This window comes from Mya arenaria, chromosome 11 (genome assembly GCF_026914265.1).
Source record: "Mya arenaria isolate MELC-2E11 chromosome 11, ASM2691426v1".
Lineage (NCBI taxonomy): Eukaryota > Metazoa > Mollusca > Bivalvia > Myida > Myidae > Mya > Mya arenaria.
This window is the reverse complement of record NC_069132.1, coordinates 48673080-48691502: the sequence shown is the minus strand read 5'-3', so window position 1 is coordinate 48691502 and position 18423 is coordinate 48673080. Positions and strand designations below refer to the sequence as shown.

The 18423-nt window shown below is 39.5% G+C and overlaps 2 protein-coding genes across 2 annotated transcripts; one reads left to right on the top strand and one right to left on the bottom strand.

The window, feature by feature from the left end:
• Positions 1-123: 123 nt before the first annotated feature.
• LOC128209206 (uncharacterized) lies at positions 124-2878 on the bottom strand. The gene is made up of 2 exons (XM_052913144.1): positions 1719-2878; positions 124-1358 (listed from the first exon to the last, which is right to left on the bottom strand). Exons 1-2 carry the CDS (start codon positions 2526-2528, stop codon positions 291-293), a joined length of 1878 nt encoding a protein of 625 aa, XP_052769104.1. The 5' UTR covers positions 2529-2878; the 3' UTR covers positions 124-290.
• A 1514-nt stretch (positions 2879-4392) lies between these two features.
• LOC128209218 (uncharacterized) lies at positions 4393-6467 on the top strand. Its single transcript, XM_052913158.1, has 2 exons — positions 4393-4795; positions 5226-6467. The coding sequence occupies exons 1-2, from the start codon at positions 4752-4754 to the stop codon at positions 5581-5583; spliced, it is 402 nt and encodes a 133-aa protein (XP_052769118.1). The 5' UTR covers positions 4393-4751; the 3' UTR covers positions 5584-6467.
• Positions 6468-18423: the final 11956 nt, after the last annotated feature.

Sequence of the window (18423 nt, the reverse complement as noted above, 5' to 3'; positions counted from 1 at the left end):
ACTATTTTGGACTTACGCCCCTTGATTAATCCGTGAGCTAAACTGAAGAGCTCTTGTTGATTTTATGTGCTGTTTGATTTTTTTATTGTTTTTGCTTTAAATGATTTTAATGACAAGACAAGAAACATAATCAGTAATATTTTCCTCCTTTAAAATGACCATTTTGATAACTGATTTCATGTATCTGATTCCAAAACAAACCTCAATTTAATACAAATAATTACATACTAGTACCACAATAAATCAAAACGTTACCAGGAATGTCGCTGTATGAAAACTATTTGCCATTGTTAGCACCGATATTCTTGAGGTGGAAAGTTATGGCTCCATCGGATAGGTTTGGCAGGCTCAACCAGGCGGAAGGGAACCGCCACGCCACTCAGGCGCTGTTCAACGCCCCGTAAGTACATCTTCACATTCGAGCACTGACCAAGATTCACGGCAATCAGCTGAGGACAGTCGAGGCTGAGGCGATGCAAACTGGTACACTCGTACATGTTTAAGTACTGCAACGGTCGCATTGAAATATTTACGTCACAAATCTCGGTGCATTTCTCGAGGTTAAGATGCGAGATGTTAGAACAGCCACCAAGGGCCATTTGCAGGACGTAGTCAGTCATCTGACACCGGTACAGCACGATTGTTTGTGCGAGCTGCGCACTGACGACTAGCATTTTTACTCTGCAGTCAAAGAGGCGTAGAAATCCAATTGCGTTCAGGGCGTGCACTACAAACGACTCGATGTGCAACTGATCGTCGCTGCACAAATTCAGTTCAATACAGTCAACACTAACACACTGTACGGTCACTGTTTTCAGCGCTGGAAGTCCTACCAAAGCGACCTTACACAAGTGGTTTGCTTTTATGTAGAGGTGGTGTAAAGTGATAATGTCATGTTCGACCTTTGTGTGAAGTAACCTTATAGCTGGACTGCGTATATGCAATGCTTCACAAGAAAAATCACTCAACAAGCACAGTTCTTGTAAGCATGGAATCAGGTTTTCGTCAAGAGTTAGGCTATCTTGAGATATGCATCCCAGACGTAAGCGACTTATTTTAATGTTTGATCGTAGAACATCTCTAAAACATCCTTTGTCAATGAGCTCAGAGTGACAAAGTTCAAGAAAGATTAATTTATCACTTTTTATCTGTAAGGTTCGTAGCGAATTGGACCCATTTAGAATTGCACGTCGCAAGTTTTCGGCGAAGATTTCCACGCGTTCTATTGACTCCATGCCAGCGTCCATTGTCACTTGTCGTAACCTCGGAGAGTGCACGCTGATGAATGTTGTACTCCATATGTTGAACACGCATAGTTTCTGAAGACTGTCAGACTCCAGCCTTATTCCATGAAAATGCTGAAAAAGGAGTACATTGTATCTTTAAAATTCCAAATAGAACAATCTTACAAGTGCCCACTGCTAGTGTCCAGTGGGCATACGGTAACCGTCTCGCCAAAATGGCTCGAGGCCATCAACTCATTTTCACCCAAAGCGGTTGACAAATAATTTTGTTTACTTATTTCATGTTAAATCATCATTCATCAATACATTTATCAAAGAATTTCCGACCTACATGCCAACTGAAAGAAGTATCTAGGGGCATTGCAAACAAACAGTTTAAAGGTTGGCTTAAAATATTCATCCGCCGTGCGCTGTATAAAACAACCTTAGAATAGTTTCTATGTGCACGGTTAACTGTAAAATTAATGTTCCTACCTCACAGTTACTTATACTGAGTTTGAACAAATTCTTCAAGTTCTTTACGACATCCAATAACTCTTCTGTTTCCATGGAAACGAAATGCAGGCACAGAACGCTAACGAGATTACATATGGGCTCGAACACAAGGCCTTTCATGATATGTAGACCGTTGCGGATGGCAGTCTCGCTTCTTCCGTCTGTCAATGGCAGGTTGGAATTGACTTTCAAATGTACATTCTCCAAGAACTGTAGGTTTGGCACAATGGCAATGACTCCATTAATCGTAATCCTCCAGCAAGCGTTCAGCGTAACTGTTTTCAAGTTAGTCAAACACTTCGCGATTTCAAACAGGTGTCCGTCCGTAAGTGTAAAACCACCGTTGATTTGAATATTTTCCAGTCCCGTAAGTAAGCACATGTCGTCAATAACTCGGTTCGTCCACAAAACAGGGATTCTCAACACCTTCAAGTTTTTAAGTCGTGGAAGACACGAAAAGATCGATTCATAAACTGTCGTGTTCTCTCGCCAAACGAGCTTCTGCACGTGGTGTCCATAGAAATGAAATATGCCTACGACCAACCGGAAGTGCAAGCTCTTATAGTAAGTCGTGTCAATGTTGATAGTTTTCCACAAAGTTCCGCTGCAATAAAGCAGATCGTGCCATTTTAGACAGACAAGCGCTAGTCTCGTTAAGATGTCATCAACCGGCTCGAGATGTTTGAATATGGCGACCATTGTCTCGTATGGTAGGTCCAATATTCCAGTCATGTTTGCTTCCTCTAAAGTCGTCTGCACACAGGCGTCGCGGACCTCGTACGGCAGCATTGTCGGCAATAGAAATGTCCCAAGAACAATGAAACAAAATGTGCTCCATAATGATGATAATACTACGTGCTGTCTTTGTTATATACGTATGATGAGATTGATCAGATGACAGTCGTCAGGAGAAACAGCTGTCCACAGATATATTCTAGCATGAAGATTACCGTTTGTTCTTGTTTACGTCATTCTTTATTTCTCGCCGATTGCTTCACCTTGTAAATAAAAGATCGCCTACACGTCAGATGTTATAAAAAGGGTCAGTATGCCATCCAGTATGATGTGAATGTTTGTAAACTGTATCTCCAACGCCGTCAACTAAGCTTTATCCAGCAAATGTCACTATTTAACAATAGTATCTCCGATATTTCAAACCACAGATCATACTTCACGGGTTTAACACTTCCTTTACAATCGCATACATAGTAGCTATTTCTTATGATTTGATTGTTATGTCCGATTGGTACTGAACGACTGTAGAGTTGAAATATGGGCTGTATATGGATAACTTTACCCATTTTATTTTGACGAAGTATATTGCCATGATTGATAAACAGTTTCCAGTACTCAGAAATATGTATTGCAATGTGCGGTTTCTTTAACTTGACTTGGCAAACGAATGTTAAAAACTTATCTCAATCCATGTACATGCGCTTTTGACGCTTCTTCTAGTTTTGTTTTACCTCGAATTAATGAAATATCATTTTTGATATTACTTTAGAAATATTCCAACTTAGGGACTAGTTCATAAATTGCAGAACAATGCTTTCAATAGTTTCCACGTTGCATGATAAAATATGAAGTTTAGTATGTTTTATAAAACTTTACACTTTGATAAGGCCACTACTTTTATATAAATTGGTTTACAAAACCGGCGGGTCTGATTTTCCGAAAAGTACAAAAAAATTAAATGAATTTCACTTCTTTTTTCAAAATTATTTTCCTGACCGTATTGATTTTGGTGCGAAACGTAAGAAAAACGAACAGATAAGAGTACAAATGCAGTTGATCGACAATTTATAGTGATAGCATGTGAGCCAGTCAACTGTTATGGCAGCGCCGTTGGCAATGGCGGAATTGACGATGACGATAGCAGTCATTCTTTGTAAAAAATAATTAATTAAAATATGCAGGAGTTGTTAAAATAACAATTGCAATAAACATTGGCAAATTTAACAGCCGACACAAACAATAACTGTCACTTGATTGTTGTTTTTCTCCGCGAAATTTAAGTCATGAAAATATTGTTGTTTATAGATAAAAAAATAAAAGTGTCAGCGGCTGCCATCGAATTAGTAGACACAAATATCTGAAAATCATGTGTGAGAAAACATTTTAGAACATTTTATGGTTAAATATCAAATAACAGTGCACTAAGTGTGAGTGGTGAAATCGAAAGTAAAATTTCTAAGTTGACACCGGTGACCTAGATTCACAAGTTCGGTCGGTGGTGTTTATGGAATATAAATCACAAAATGGTTTGGAAATACTTGTCATTGAGTCAATGTAAAGCTTGTGTTTATTCTAGATTAAATGTTTATATAAATTCATGGTTGGGTTAATAGTAGAGTAAAAACAATGAAAGAGTTGAACACATGTGTCAATGACATTTACTAGTGCCAGGGGAGTTGTGTGCAAAACATTTAGATAAAACAACTCGGAAAACTATTTTGAATAAGTCCATTTCAATTTGTAATGAACTTGATATTTCACTATAAATGAGATTTGTTGTTGTAACCAAGGAATACTCTTTAAAATGAAAAAAAAACAAGCATGAAGTATAGATGCCCTGTGAACGCATGTATACACAAAATGGCGGAGTTGGGAAAAGATGAAAGTATCCAACACATAATTATGGATTTCTCCAGGCGCGTAGCGTGGCATACTCGTTTACTCGTTCGAGTAAATTTTTGAACGGAAAGTAAAAAAATAAATCACTTTTAAATGCGAAAAAGACAATAAAAATATTTCGAATGGATGTACGGGGGTCTATCATAGATGAATTCTTACTTACTGAAGTATAAAACGGATACAATATACTAGTGTTCCATCTCTTATAACAAAATACGCCAATTATTTAGTTGCTCAGTAGTGCTAGCGCTGTGTCAATATTGTTTAAGACCGGTAAGCTAGCTCGAGTATCTTGCCGAATGTTAAGCCACAGACAGTGCCACGCTGACCGCAGCCTTTTTGGGCAATCTGCGCGCCTTGAACATTCAACTCGACAAGATGAGAAGTCAGGGCTATGACGGCGCTGCTAACATGTGCGGACGGTAATTTTACATTTAAAACAAATCGTTAAAGGTATCATTAAGCAACACTGTGCCAAACCTGCAAAATAAACACCATAGACACGGATACGAGGTATGGCTGTCTTATATATAACACATGCTTGAAGGTTATTATACAACAGCTATTGCATTTAAAACGTTCCCGTTAGCATATAAAAACGTTTCCTTTCAATTGGGATGTTTGGATTTGAATCTCGATACGCGAAAGAGTCACCCCGAACTGTTCGGTGATTTTCGAAAAAGCTAATTATAGCTAGTATTAGTATTGATAGCTTTGCGTAAGTTTAAGTAAATCTCTTGGGGAAAATGTCATGTTCATGTGTAATTTAGGGCTTTAATATGCACTTACACATATAGACAATATATGATTTGTTTATTGCTAATCCTACTCTATTTCATCTTTGATATACAGGTTCAGAGGTGTTCAAGCAAGGATAAGACAACAATATCCAGGAGCTGTATACACACACTGTAAGGCACACTGTTTGAATCTTGCCATTGTTTACGCATCAACTGTTATCTACACAAAGAATATGATGGATCTTGTGCAAACCATCGCATTTGCGTTTAACTATTTTGCTAAGCGAATGCTTTGCTTTAAAGAGCAGCTAGCAGAAGATCAGGCTAGCAAGCAAGAGATGGAGAAAAGGACCAAACTTCAGTATCTCTGTGCAACGCGTTGGGCTGCCAGGGCTGACGCTCTATTCACGTTTGTGTCCGCATTTACAGCCTTGAATCAGCGCCGAATGAGCTCGAAACTGGACATGTAGATACAAAGGCTGCATCATACAGAGGCGGGATCTTAAGCTTCGACTTCATCATCACTCTTCTAGCTGTCTGGTACATTCTCAGTGGCGTCGTCCCTCTGTCAAAGATGTTGCAGAAGGAAAATGCGATCTTGTCAAGCTTCGTTAGAGGCAAGGGTTTTAACAGCCCAACTAGATACTGATAGGAACGATGATGGTACTTGGGACAATTTTACTTTAGCGTCGGTTTTGGCGCAGTAAGTTGGAGTGGAGCCTTCGATTCCTCGTAGCGCTAAAAGGCAGGAAAACAGGCCTAATGCTCCAGCAGCAACACCATCAGACTTCTGGAGACGAAACATGTATAATCCATTCGTAGACAATCTCATTACAGAATTAAGGGACCCTTTTCTTGTTGCACATGGGCCTTTTTGGGGCGCAGTACCTCTTTCAAAACCAGGTTGGTGAGCTGTTGGTGCAGCAATTCTTGACAGAATTTGAGGCTGATATCATCGGCGACAATGATCAACTCTGCAACGACGTTCGACGTTTGGAAACTAGATGGACAGCAGCGACGCCGGAAGATGTCCCCAACTCACTTGAAACAGCTATAAAAAGAGCCCCGTTGGAATTGTATCCAAACATAGGAATGTACCTGTCAATTTTACTGGCTATGCCAGTTTCTACGGCAACAGCAGAAAGGTCGTTTTCGACGATGGAGCGCGTGAAAACGTATCTCAGAAACACCATAAAAACAGAACGGCTCTCTGGGTTAGGCTTGATGAACATTTACAGAGAAAGGGAGATCAGTTTCGAGAGAGTGGTCGACATCTTTGCTAGGCGCAAGAGCAGAAGACGAGCTCTTATATTTCGTGTTTAAACAATGAAAAAGAAGAATAGATAAATTCTTAACTTTAATATTAAATTTAACTTATATATAACCTCTGTAGTCATTTATACTTACCAAACTATGACGACTGATAGTTATACATTTGAAGTAGATCATGAATTTGAACCTTGATATATTAGATCGTATGAAAACGTGTTTTGTTAATAGTCTGGCTAGTCATAGAAAAATAGACAAAAAAAATCAGCTTAAAAAACAATTCAGTTGAAATCAATATAAGCCCCTAAACACTTGATTTTGCGTTCTTTTAAAAAAAATCCTGGGGGAGGACCCCCGAACCCCCCGCAATCAAATTCCATATTTCGAGTAAACTCAATTTCGCCCACGCTACGCCCCTGTTCTCTGTACATAAAGTTAAGTCACATGCTATGTTTATTATTTTGCTGTGTGATTTTTTTGTACTGATGTGGTTATTTGCTGTAAAATTTGAATTTGAAATGGATTTGGTGAACATCCCATGGTAAATATCCCGGTCAGAAAATATCCGGACTTAGCATGGATCGGGTTACACACAACTAGGACCCCGCATGGTAAAGGTTATGTAACGTGCCGGGGCTAACTTTCAAATGGTTATATATGACTTTCCTCTTTGCGCCAGTAAAGAGAAAGTATCACCAACGAACAATTTAACTTTATTACAAAGCCAATGGCAAAATTAACACAAAGGGAAGTAACTCATGTAACACACGGTATTTTTATACCAAATCACAATGCAACTATTGGCGCTACCTCTTTTCTTTTGAAATGAAAAGATTTTGTTTGACGAGGTATATTCAAACAATACCAGATCAGTAAAGATATATATAAAGATATATAATTACACACACATGACTTATGACTTAAGTAGTGAACAACTAAAACGTTTGACTACTTATAACACTAGATTGAAAGAAGAAACAAAGCTTTTGGAAAACTCAACAATATTGAAACATGTGTGGGATTAACATGAACACGCATTATGTCGACAGAAAGTTAACATACATTTTCAAGATTGTAATAGCAATAAAGTCTATTTCACAATAACAGCATTTCAATAACAACATTTGGTATTAAACTAGCGTTGAACAAAACTTTAAAATCGTGTGAAATGGTGAATATATGTTGTCTCATATTTCAAAGTAATTATCTCACATAATCATCTAAGTACTTAGGGGGTTTCCGAGAACGCTGGGGTCTACTAGTATGTGATACACTATCAGGCAGATGCGAGTCTAGCGCGACGTCGTGATCATCAGCGTGGACCTGCTCCATAACGATCAAAGGGGAAAAACTCTCATCGTCAGAATCGAACGGATTTGTAAGAGTTACAGGTGCATTGTCGTCCTGAACAGTATATCCTTCACATATCTCCGAATCACTGTCACAGATTCTGCCAGATTTGGGATGTTATGAGATATATCACATATATCAGAAGGCACACGAAAACATTCCGATCTTTTCACCTTGTATGAGGTAGAGCGTAATTGGTTACCAGTGAATTTCTTTATAAAACACCAATCACCATCAACGGAAACTACGATGTATCGCTGTCGAGAAGCATGTTTAGTTTTGTCGGAGTATAAGTACACTATATCACCTATTTCTATGGTTTCACAATTTTGTGTTCGATATGGCGAACACTTCGACTTTTCACTATACGAGTGGTTTTTGTTTCTAGCAGAATTTTGAGAAAGAATAACATCTCTATCACTTATAGGGATTTGGTTGTGCGTAAACTGATCACGTTGTGTCCACAGTTCACGGGAAGAGATTCCCTTTCGTCTCAAACGGCAGTTTAGGTGGTTCACGGCGGTGGCCAGTTGAACTTCAGAAGTAGACTCGCCGCCGGGCTGGACGCGAACTATCTCGTCCTCTATTTCAGCTATGGCTTTTTCAGCGACCGGGTTTTTGTTGGAGTTTTTAACACGACCTATGTCTAATACTATATTAGCCTGTTTTAACTGCTCGTCATCGCGAAGCGCAACAAAGGCGGGTGCGGGATCAACTCTAATCACAGCAAGTGGACCATGAATTGGATGCATATCCATCATTAAACACACTAAAGCATTACGTAAAGTTGCTTTTTGTTCATTGTCAACCATGACAGCCTTTGTGTACGATGTTACGGCTTCTCGTACAACAAGAATGCATTGTTTACTACGCTTCATGACATCAGCTGCGAATGCTAATCCGACGGATTCTGGGGGATCCTCGCTCGACTGCTGTACTAATGATTTGAGGAATTTCTTAAGGGAAGCACACGTGTGACACGAGCTAGATGCACGTTCGATAGCCTTATTTATATCCAAAGCAAAGAAGTATCTTCGCACAACTAAGTCTAACTGATGCTTGGTAGGATGGTCAAGTTTGACGTGCATGGCGGTAAGAAGTCCATCAAGAACGGAACGAGGTACAACTATTTGTTCTTTCTCGGAAGAGAATGGTTCAGAACGCTTCACAACTAAAACACCGTCTTTTACCACCTGCAAGTACCGTTTAACATCTTTTATGCTTGTTATTTTTTTTGACGGTCTAGTCCCTTGCTTTAAGTGTGAGTGCACGCGACGCAAGTCTGGACATTCACCCTGGATATCACGCCAAGCCGATCTAGAAGTGAAAGGTAAGCGGGCAGTAGCGTTGACAATATCGTCAACATTGACGGAACGCACAACTGAATCTTCCATAGCGCGTATGAAGGAACAAATCTTGCATCGTACTTCCGTACAATCTGGCTCGTTTCTACTGGCGAAGTCACTTGGCACGTTAGCAGAGCCTGCTAAATGTTGTACGACCACCTGATATCTACTCACGTTAGACAGAAATGACGTCACCCTTGGACTGGCAGAAAATTCACCCCTATAGAGCTTTTGAACTGACTGAACACAGGGCTGACTGTCTGTTAGAACGCAAGCTGTTTTTGATGATTGCACAATGTACGGACTGAAGTGTTTAATGGCTGCCCCGATACTTAAAGCCTCAATTTCACACGGTAGCCTGGTAACTTGGTGTCTGCGCAACTTCGCACTAAAAAATCCTGCTAATCGTAGCTTGTTGTTTCGCATAACATACAGCGTAGCACTAATACCACGCCTGGTTACCGATCCGTCTGTTACAATCCACAATTTGTCATTTGGTTGGGGGATGACGATTGACTTATGGTCGTTTAATGCACGTTTTGACCTTTCAAAATGCTCGAGACTTTGATCATCCCATTGTATTTTGTCTTGCGATTGATGACCGGCTGTCAAATCGTCTAGTGGGGCAAGATAGATAGAACATTCAGGGACAACTTTGCTTAAGACTTTGTATGCTCCGATGAACGACCTTAAACCGCGGACAGTTTCCGGAGGCTGACATGAAGCAAGTGTAGCTACACGGTGTGGGCTAGCAGACAAATTCCCTTCCGACCAAATCCAGCCTAGCACATTGGTTGATTTCGGGCAGATCACTGTTTTTGATGGGGCTAGTTTGATGTTACTATTATCGAGTGCAGCGAGTACACGACGCCAATTGTGAAGTAGCTGTGCAGGTGTGTCACCGCCACAGTAGAGATCATCTGCAAGCTTGCATACTATACCCTCCTGGAGTAGATCTCCCAGAATGCGGCACATGAGCTCCTCGAGAGCCGTCTCTGAGCCAGGCATTCCCATTGCACATCTGGTGTATACACGGATACCTTTAAATGGTGTAGACACTCCACAGTACTTAAGCGACTCACGGGCAAGAGGAATCTGATAGAATGCACTTTTTAAGTCCGAAACTATCAAATACTGCCATTGGCCTATTGATCTTAAAGCAGACTCAACGTCAGGCATTTAACGAAGGCTGTGGCTTGCTATACCGCCCTACATCAGCGAATGCGGTCACCAATCTGAATCCGCCTTGTGGCTTTTTAACTAGGAATGATGGGTTAAGATACTCGACGGTAACATTAGTATCTTCAGGTCGAGCTAACACGCCTTGTTCTTCCAGTTCATCAAATTTACTTTGAAGCTCGACAAGCCTGTCTTTAGAGTATTGCGGTACTCGTCCTTTCCTCTGAGGGGGAAGAACAGGCCCCATGTTCACTGTTGCCTTCAAAGGGCCTACTGCTCCATTGTATCCAGTTAGGTCTGGGCTGAAAACATTGTCAAACTCATACAGAGTAGTGCGAAACTTCTGTTTGGTCTCATTGGTTAGAGTGTTATCCGGGTCAAGCACAACGGTTTTTGAGTAGTTGCCAGGATTTAAATTTTTTGACATTGTTTTTGTTTCTACATGGTTTGCAGAGCTTTCATACATAGTTTCAGTATGTCGTGCATTACACACATGCTCATGTCTTTGGGTTGCTACGGGGTCACCAGTGGTATTTACGATACGAATCTTACCACCGACGGCATCAACAATTTGGGGTGACAACCAAGAGTTGTGTTCACATTTTGGCTCAACGGCAAATGATCCCTCGGGATCGACATCACCGGGGGTGTCCAATTCTACAAATGACCCAGGCCATATAACCTGTGAAGACCCCGGAGCACGGATCACGAAGGAAACTTGAGCTCTGCGCACTCTGTGTTTAGAATCGGCATGAGAGGTTGTGCCGTAATAGACAATTTCACGATCATGTAAGACTATCTGCTGTTTTGCTGGGCGTGTTGAAATATCATTAGCGGCCATAAAGGTCACACCGCCAAGAATGTCTACATCTAGGTCAGCAACTACAAGGGCATCCAACTTAAACTCAAAGGCGCCCCGGGACAAAGTAATGTGTGTTTCGCCGATAATGTCTAATGGGGTAACACCATCAGCTTAGGTAGCATGTTGATTACTCTTCATGATGGGTGCGTCAATGTACTTTGCAAAAGAATGCTTGATCATACTGGATTCAGCACCGGTATCAAGCGTTATGGTAACAGGAAAGTGCCGATGAAACATCTTTATAGCTGGAGACTGCTTTGTGCCGACTCTACGTGTTACCGATGTGACTGTTTCTTGAGCACTTGGGATGCTTTCAGAGTCGGTTTCCGACTCACTGTCAGAGTCGATGACTGCCATTTGTCGCACCTTCGTCATGTACTGTTTGTCTTCGTCAGGTAGGTATTTGCAGGCACTTAAGAAATTATGGAACTTCTGACGTCCGGCTTGCTTGCACAAAGGGCATTCTTTTTGCTTTTGTTTGTGTTTTGTATAACCAGGTTTATGGAATGTGGAACGAAGTACTTTTGCCTCGTTTGAAACTTGAATTTCGTCCAATAAGCTGTCAAGTGCCTGAGAAATTTCTGGTTTTAATGAAGCCAGCGTTTTTGACCGAAGCTCAGTGCCGTACCGCTGTTTTACCAGGATTGGTAAATTCTTATCAACAAGCCTGAGCCATGTCAACACAATCATATTTTCCAGAGTTGGAGTCATTTCCTCATCAGAAGTTGGGACCTCTCCATGATGGCTTATTCTACTTGCAGTAGTGAGCATGCTGTCCTCAACGAAACTGTATAGACGCTGGTAAAGATCTTCAGGTCTTTCTCCTGGTTCTAATTTAATGCCGTCAAGGTCCAAAAAATGACCGCCACTGGTTTGAAAACCGAAGTGTAATCGAATAGCCTGCCAAATGTCATTCATGCATGTAGAATTTTTTACTAGGGATGCTAACGAATATTCGATTATTCGATCGAACGTTTAGTATTCGAATGTTAAAATAGGTATTCGAATATTCGATGTTTTTGTTAAATTAATAAACTTTTTGCCTACAACTGTCATCTTCGTCGGTCTTGTTTTTACAACGATGGACCCCTAATGCCATAGGTGTGAACTTGATGACACTATACACGCGTCATATCGGATATATCGCCGGGAACTATAAACAGTCCCCGTAATTTTGCATTTACTGGCTGTTAGACAAGTGAAATAAAACACATTCCAATTATTTTGGGTACATTTAAATGACCATGCCAATTATGGGTTTAAGAGATCGGCCTTTATACCAATGTTTTGTCTTCACTGCTAATCAAGCTTGGCAATATTGCTCAAATCGCCTTCATGATATGAAGGAAATGTGCTAGTTATGTGCTTTAAACTGTTTCCATGTTTTCAATATAACGCTCTTGCGTACAAAAATTAACTGTATGGTTTAACGTTTAAGGATATATGTCCTGTATTGTTGTACAATACCTAAGGCAAAAGCGACGTTTAGTCATGGTGTCGTTTTTTATAAATATATTTCGTAAACATCAATCCCAGAACGAGGCTGCAAGTCCCACGTTGGCGCATATCGTCATTTAATCGGGAAAAACGCAATTCCCTGATCTTATTTTGCATTGTTTACAAGAATGAACGAAGAGGAATTGGTACAATTCGGGGTTTTTTTTGTTAAAGATATATCGCTTTTTCTTGGAATATATTTTGAAAATGGGGAAATTCAGAGGCTAATTTGTGGAACTATAAGGGTCCGCCGCGTGTACCGAATACGACCAGGAAGGGTTACAGGGCCCCCGCTATTACGTTAGTGAATAATAATAGTTTACTACAATTCTTAAAGGTTCATTTTGGTGTTCGAATATTCGAATATTCGATCGAAAGAATTACCGAATATTCGAATATCACTTTTGCCATTCGTTTGCATCCCTATTTTTTACTATGGTATTTCTGGAAATCACAGGGCAAAAGTTAGCAATTTGACCCAGCATCAATTCTAAATGTGTCACTTTTTGAGCGGCTGTTCTCCGTGCCTGTTGAGGAACGAACTCACCGTCGTCAGTAAAGCCACGAACCGGGTTGTTACTTGTCTTCTTTAACCAAGTAGCTCCATCGACCAAGTAAGTAGCAAAATTGGCGTCAAGAGAAAGTGTATATTGGAGATTCTGACGCCACGACTCGAATGACGTTATAGTCTCATTCTTAGTGAGACGCCACTGCTTAGGAGCGCGCTGAGTTGCCATAGTTACAGTTTAAGTCACGAAGTGTAAATAACAGCTCCTTTATACACTGTTGTATTTGCAAGATAAATTGTAAACAGTTACTGGTAAAAACTGCCTCGTTGGACTCCTTGATTGAGCTTATTCCGCCTCCATACAGATTTTGTTTTATTTTTGGTAGAGTGGCTAATGGAAAAGTCTTTTTAGCATCGAACAGGCGTTGTATCTTTATTTACACCGCTGCCACCACGCCAGTAAGGAGAAAGAATCACCAACGAACAATTTAACTTTATTACAGAGCCAATGGCAAAATTAACACAAAGGGAAGTAACTCATGTAACACCCGGTATTCTTATACCAAATCACAATACAACTATTGGCGTTGGCTACTTTGCCAAATAATTTGCACTAATGATTATTTAAAATGATTGGATCGTGAAAATAATTATCGTTCAATCAATGATAAATCAACAAAGATTGGAATATTTACAGTTCTCATAGACGCACATATTAAATTATCTAACTTTTACTATATCCCTAGCTTTTCACTTAAAAACTGTACTTAATAGTATTATGTCAATGTATGGTAAGGACTTTTGAGTTTACTTTCATTACTTCTATTGTTAAGGAGGCGCTTTTCTATTTAATACTCCCTGGTTCACAGTTTATACCATACTTATATCTATATTAATATAGATAGTTCGGTATAACCCCCTAGGGAATTAACATGTATATTTGCCGCTAGGACAAATAGTGTTTAACCCCTATCAGAGACAAGAAATATAGTACACCTTGTCTTATCAAGTTGTTGCTCTCGCAGAAGCCAGCACAAGAATGAATAAAACCCGCTGGTTTGCTGTATTTATACCCACGTACGATATCACGTGACCACATTGGACGGTCCTAACCAGTTGGAATAGTCCATTTTCAACGTTAAGTCTTTTTCATAGGGGGTTTCGCCTTATATTTTCATATTTTCAGAAAACAACATTATTATAATAAATCGCTGTTCGCATCATGATTATTATTATTCAACCATCTTATTTCAATTTACGATCAAGTTGTATTATAAGCTGTTGTTTTTATTGAGAAATTCACTCTCTAAACTTATTTCATACCCCATATTAAAAGTTTAGCATTGAGTGCATAACAAATATATAAGTAATCCAAACACTATTTGTTTATGACTACTTACTATTTCCTTTAGCCTCCTATTCTTCAGAAACGTATTTTGCCAATGAAATAATAACTTTTAAGATGATTGAAATATAGCGGGTTTCCTAACTATTCAAAATGAAAGTGAAAGTGTACAATAGCAAAATCCTACGCCTTACTGTAAAAGCAGCAGACAACAGTTTAACAACGTATCGCTCGGCCCAAATTCGCTACAGTTATTAAAACTCAAATCTAGGTCTAGTTTGGTTTTTAGTTTTTCAGGAATTGCTTCCACAATATTAAAGCTCAAATGTCTTTATAAAATGTTACTTCCTTATTTACAAATTTGGTAATTATTTCACTTTATTGACATTTTCCAATATTGAAATAACTGAAACAATGTTAAGAAAATGTAATGTATTGTTTTAATACAGTGCAATTTTTGTGTATTTTAATGCTGAAATTCGCCTTCTCTTTTTTTCAATTTAATATGGGTCAGTTTTTAAGTGATCTGCATTCACTTTTGCTTTAGCATACCCTTAAAGCTAAACAAATGTCTTGCTGAGTGACATTCAATGTATCTTTGATAAAAAGTGTAGTTTATACATGTAACATGTTTTATAGTCAATTTCATTGATGTTTTATATGCACAGTATGTAAGATTTAAAATGTGTGTTTAATTAGAACTTTGAAACTTTGAGTGTATTAAAACATGCATTAATAGCAGTTTAAAAATTTATAATGTCAAGTAAATGATACAAATTTTCAATGTTTTTATGTTGTTCGCTGATTTTCACCCTTTAAGAGTATGTTTTGTGACTTTTTTTCCTTTTTTTTTCCTTTTCCTTTTATACCTTTAATCTTTTTCTTACATATGCAATCAAGATTGATAACATAACGGAACGTTTTTCGCCATATTTCGCAAAGCATCATCTGGATCCTTTGACCTACTTGCACCGCGTCTTTTCCTTTGTTTGAAGAGAAGTTTGTGGGTTTTTTTTATATTTTCTAGAAAGTTCCAAGATTATAACATGCCATTGTCCGTTTTAATTTTAGGACATTCGTTTACAAAACGTTTGCAGTCATGGTGTGTTTCCATAAAATTAACATGGGCCTGGCCGAAGAAAAAATGCAAATATTCTGGCATGGCGTGGGCGGTGGAACTCTGCTTCCAATCACGAACCCAAAATCGCTTTGGCAGGCTTCATACCTTGTATCTGAGCTTCACATTGATGTTGTATTTTTTGGACATAGGCAGTAATGACTTGTGTAATATGAATTTATCTGTTGACCAAATAGTTCATGCCCTGATTGAATTGGCAACAACCCTTCTTAAGTTAGGTTGCAAAAAGGTTGTTGTTTCCGAAATTTTAGAGCGCTGTGGCAATCACCCTTTCAATACACGGGCGAGACAAACCAATACATTGCTTCGTTCACAATGCCATCACAACCCAGACATTGTGTTTTGGTCGCACTGCAGAAATAACTTTTCCTTGCGTTTTACTCAGGATTTCTGTGCTGATGATGGCGTACATGTGCACCCTTTGTGTGGAATGCCAAGATACTATTTTTCTGTACGAAGTGCGCTCCTTTTTGCAGAAAGAAGGGTGTCACATTTCAAATAAGGCATAAATTGCCTATCACATGTATAAACACGTTAATCCGTCTTCTTTTTATATATTTGTTATCATAACCATTTTGTTGCATAGCTATATATATTTCAGACACTGATGAAACCAGTGTTGTAATAGAGCAGTTGCAGTTGACAGTGAGCAGCCCATGAGAGAACAGTTGCTCTTCCCATCTGGCACCATTTAAAAAAAAAACTGGTTTCAAGTATTACTATCTTTTCTGTTTCTCTGCAGGGCAGTTGTGTATATGTCAAATGTATCGCTTATATAAACTATAATATAGTACACGGTTAATATGGCATGATACTCTATTTGACTTATGTATTCAAGTTTTGGGGAAATTATGCTTACCCGAACAAATATTTGTAGACATTTCATATTGATGTCATATGGACCAAACTTTGTGCAGATGCACATTTTACTTGAATACAAATATCTTTATTTGCTTGATTTTTGGCATTCTTTGTCAAATACTTATTATGATAAGGATGGATTTTCGGGCATTGGTTGTGTGCCTATTTCCAAGCCTTGTACTTTTTAAGGATGGATTTTCGGGCATTGGTTGTGTGCCTATCTCCAAGCCTTGTACTTAAGGATGGATTTTCGGGCATTTGTTGTGTGCCTATCTCCAAGCCTTGTACTTTTAAGGATGGATTTTCGGGCATTGGTTGTGTGCCTATTTCCAAGCCTTGTACTTTTAAGGATGGTTTTTCGGGCATTGGTTGTGTGCCTTTTTCCAAGCCTTGTACTTTTAAGGATGGATTTTCGGGCATAGGTTGTGTGCCTATTTCCAAGCCTTGTACTTTTAAGGATGGATTTTCGGGCATTGGTTGTGTGCCTACTTCCAATCCTTGTATATTTATGGATGGATTTTAGGGCATTGGTTGTGTTCCTATTTCCAATCCATTATATTTTGGGTATATGTTTCTACCTGATTTCTGGTATTTCTCTTTTAATAGTTTCAGCACCATGGTCTAGAAGAACCCTAAATCTGCCAAGACGGGGAAACGTAAGGCAGACCCTGAACCCAGCACCACTGGAGGGAAACAAAGCCGCCTTGCTATCTTGTTGGCCAATGTGATATCGAAAGACGACGACATTCTTCAGGAAATCGGGGATTTGATCAACAGTGCCGGTGCTGCCAAACCAGACGGTACAGCTGTTTCGATTGCGTCCTCTGTTTCATCAGAGCAAGACATTGCTTCAGTGGATTCGCTTTATAGCGAAGTTAATACTGACTTTCCATCTGAAAATACAGAACCAGGACATGTTTCTTTGGGAGCAATTCACCCCCCGTTAAATCAGAAACTTGCTGACAAAATTTTAAATGGAGAATATGTTGACTTTGCATCCATTACCCATAGGGACCATCTTGGTGAAACAATGACCATCAAAAAAACAAACAATTCAACTGTGTCTTCAATACAGAAAGCATCTGCTAAACAAATTACTGAAATTGACCAATTGAATAAGGCTTTTTAAATATACGCAGACATATACTCAGCAAAATATCCTTCTCAAGCACCACAACTTTTCCGGAACATGTCCATCATCCAAAATCTCTCCCATAACTCGCAACAATGGATTGCCTATAATGAATAATTTAGGCGTCTGCGTGCAGCATCACCATCCATTCCTTGGGGAACTATACATACAGAAACATACCTTTTCTGCTGTATGATGAACAGTTCCATTTATGGCCCCTCAAAGTTTAATTCTAGGCCACACTCAAACAAAATCCCTGCACACATCCTATACCAGAAAGGTTACTGTTGGGAGTTTCAAGAATCAGGAGCCTGCAACAAACTCAAATGCACAGTTTCTCACCAATGTAGCAACTGTGAGGGGCCCCACGGTGCCTGCGGATGCCCAAAGCCATTCCATGCACCAAAGAGATCCCCATACCCAACAGTTCATGGTCAAAGACCCCATCAACTTTCCAAACAAGTCAACCTGCCAACACATCAGTCTCATAAAAGAGACAGATTTCCCTCTGCCCACCCCGGTGCTCATCCACAAGTTCATAGATTACCTTCATGGTTTTGACACCGATAAAACACAGTTTCTTGCCAAAGGTTTCAGTGAGGGATTTCCGCTTGGTACAGACGGAATCCTTTCACCACATATTGCACAAAACCATTCTTCTGTGCATACTCACTTCTCATTTGTTCAAAATAAGCTCTCAAAGGAAGTGACCCGGGGTCGCATAAAGGGTCCATATAACACCCCTCAACTAAAAAACTTTGTATGTAGCCCTCTGGGAGCCGTACCAAAACGTACCCCAAACTGTTTTCGTCTCATCCACGAT

Bases quoted from the DNA above. Each gene is read 5' to 3' on its own strand.
- LOC128209206 (XM_052913144.1), bottom strand. From the start codon at position 2,528: ATGCTGCCGTACGAGGTCCGCGACGCCTGTGTGCAGACGACTTTAGAG. The intron at 1,359-1,718 runs GTAGGAACATTA...CTCCTTTTTCAG, and splicing joins TCAGTATAAGTAACTGTGAG to CATTTTCATGGAATAAGGCT.
- LOC128209218 (XM_052913158.1), top strand. From the start codon at position 4,752: ATGAGAAGTCAGGGCTATGACGGCGCTGCTAACATGTGCGGACG. The intron at 4,796-5,225 runs GTAATTTTACAT...TTTGATATACAG, and splicing joins GCTGCTAACATGTGCGGACG to GTTCAGAGGTGTTCAAGCAA.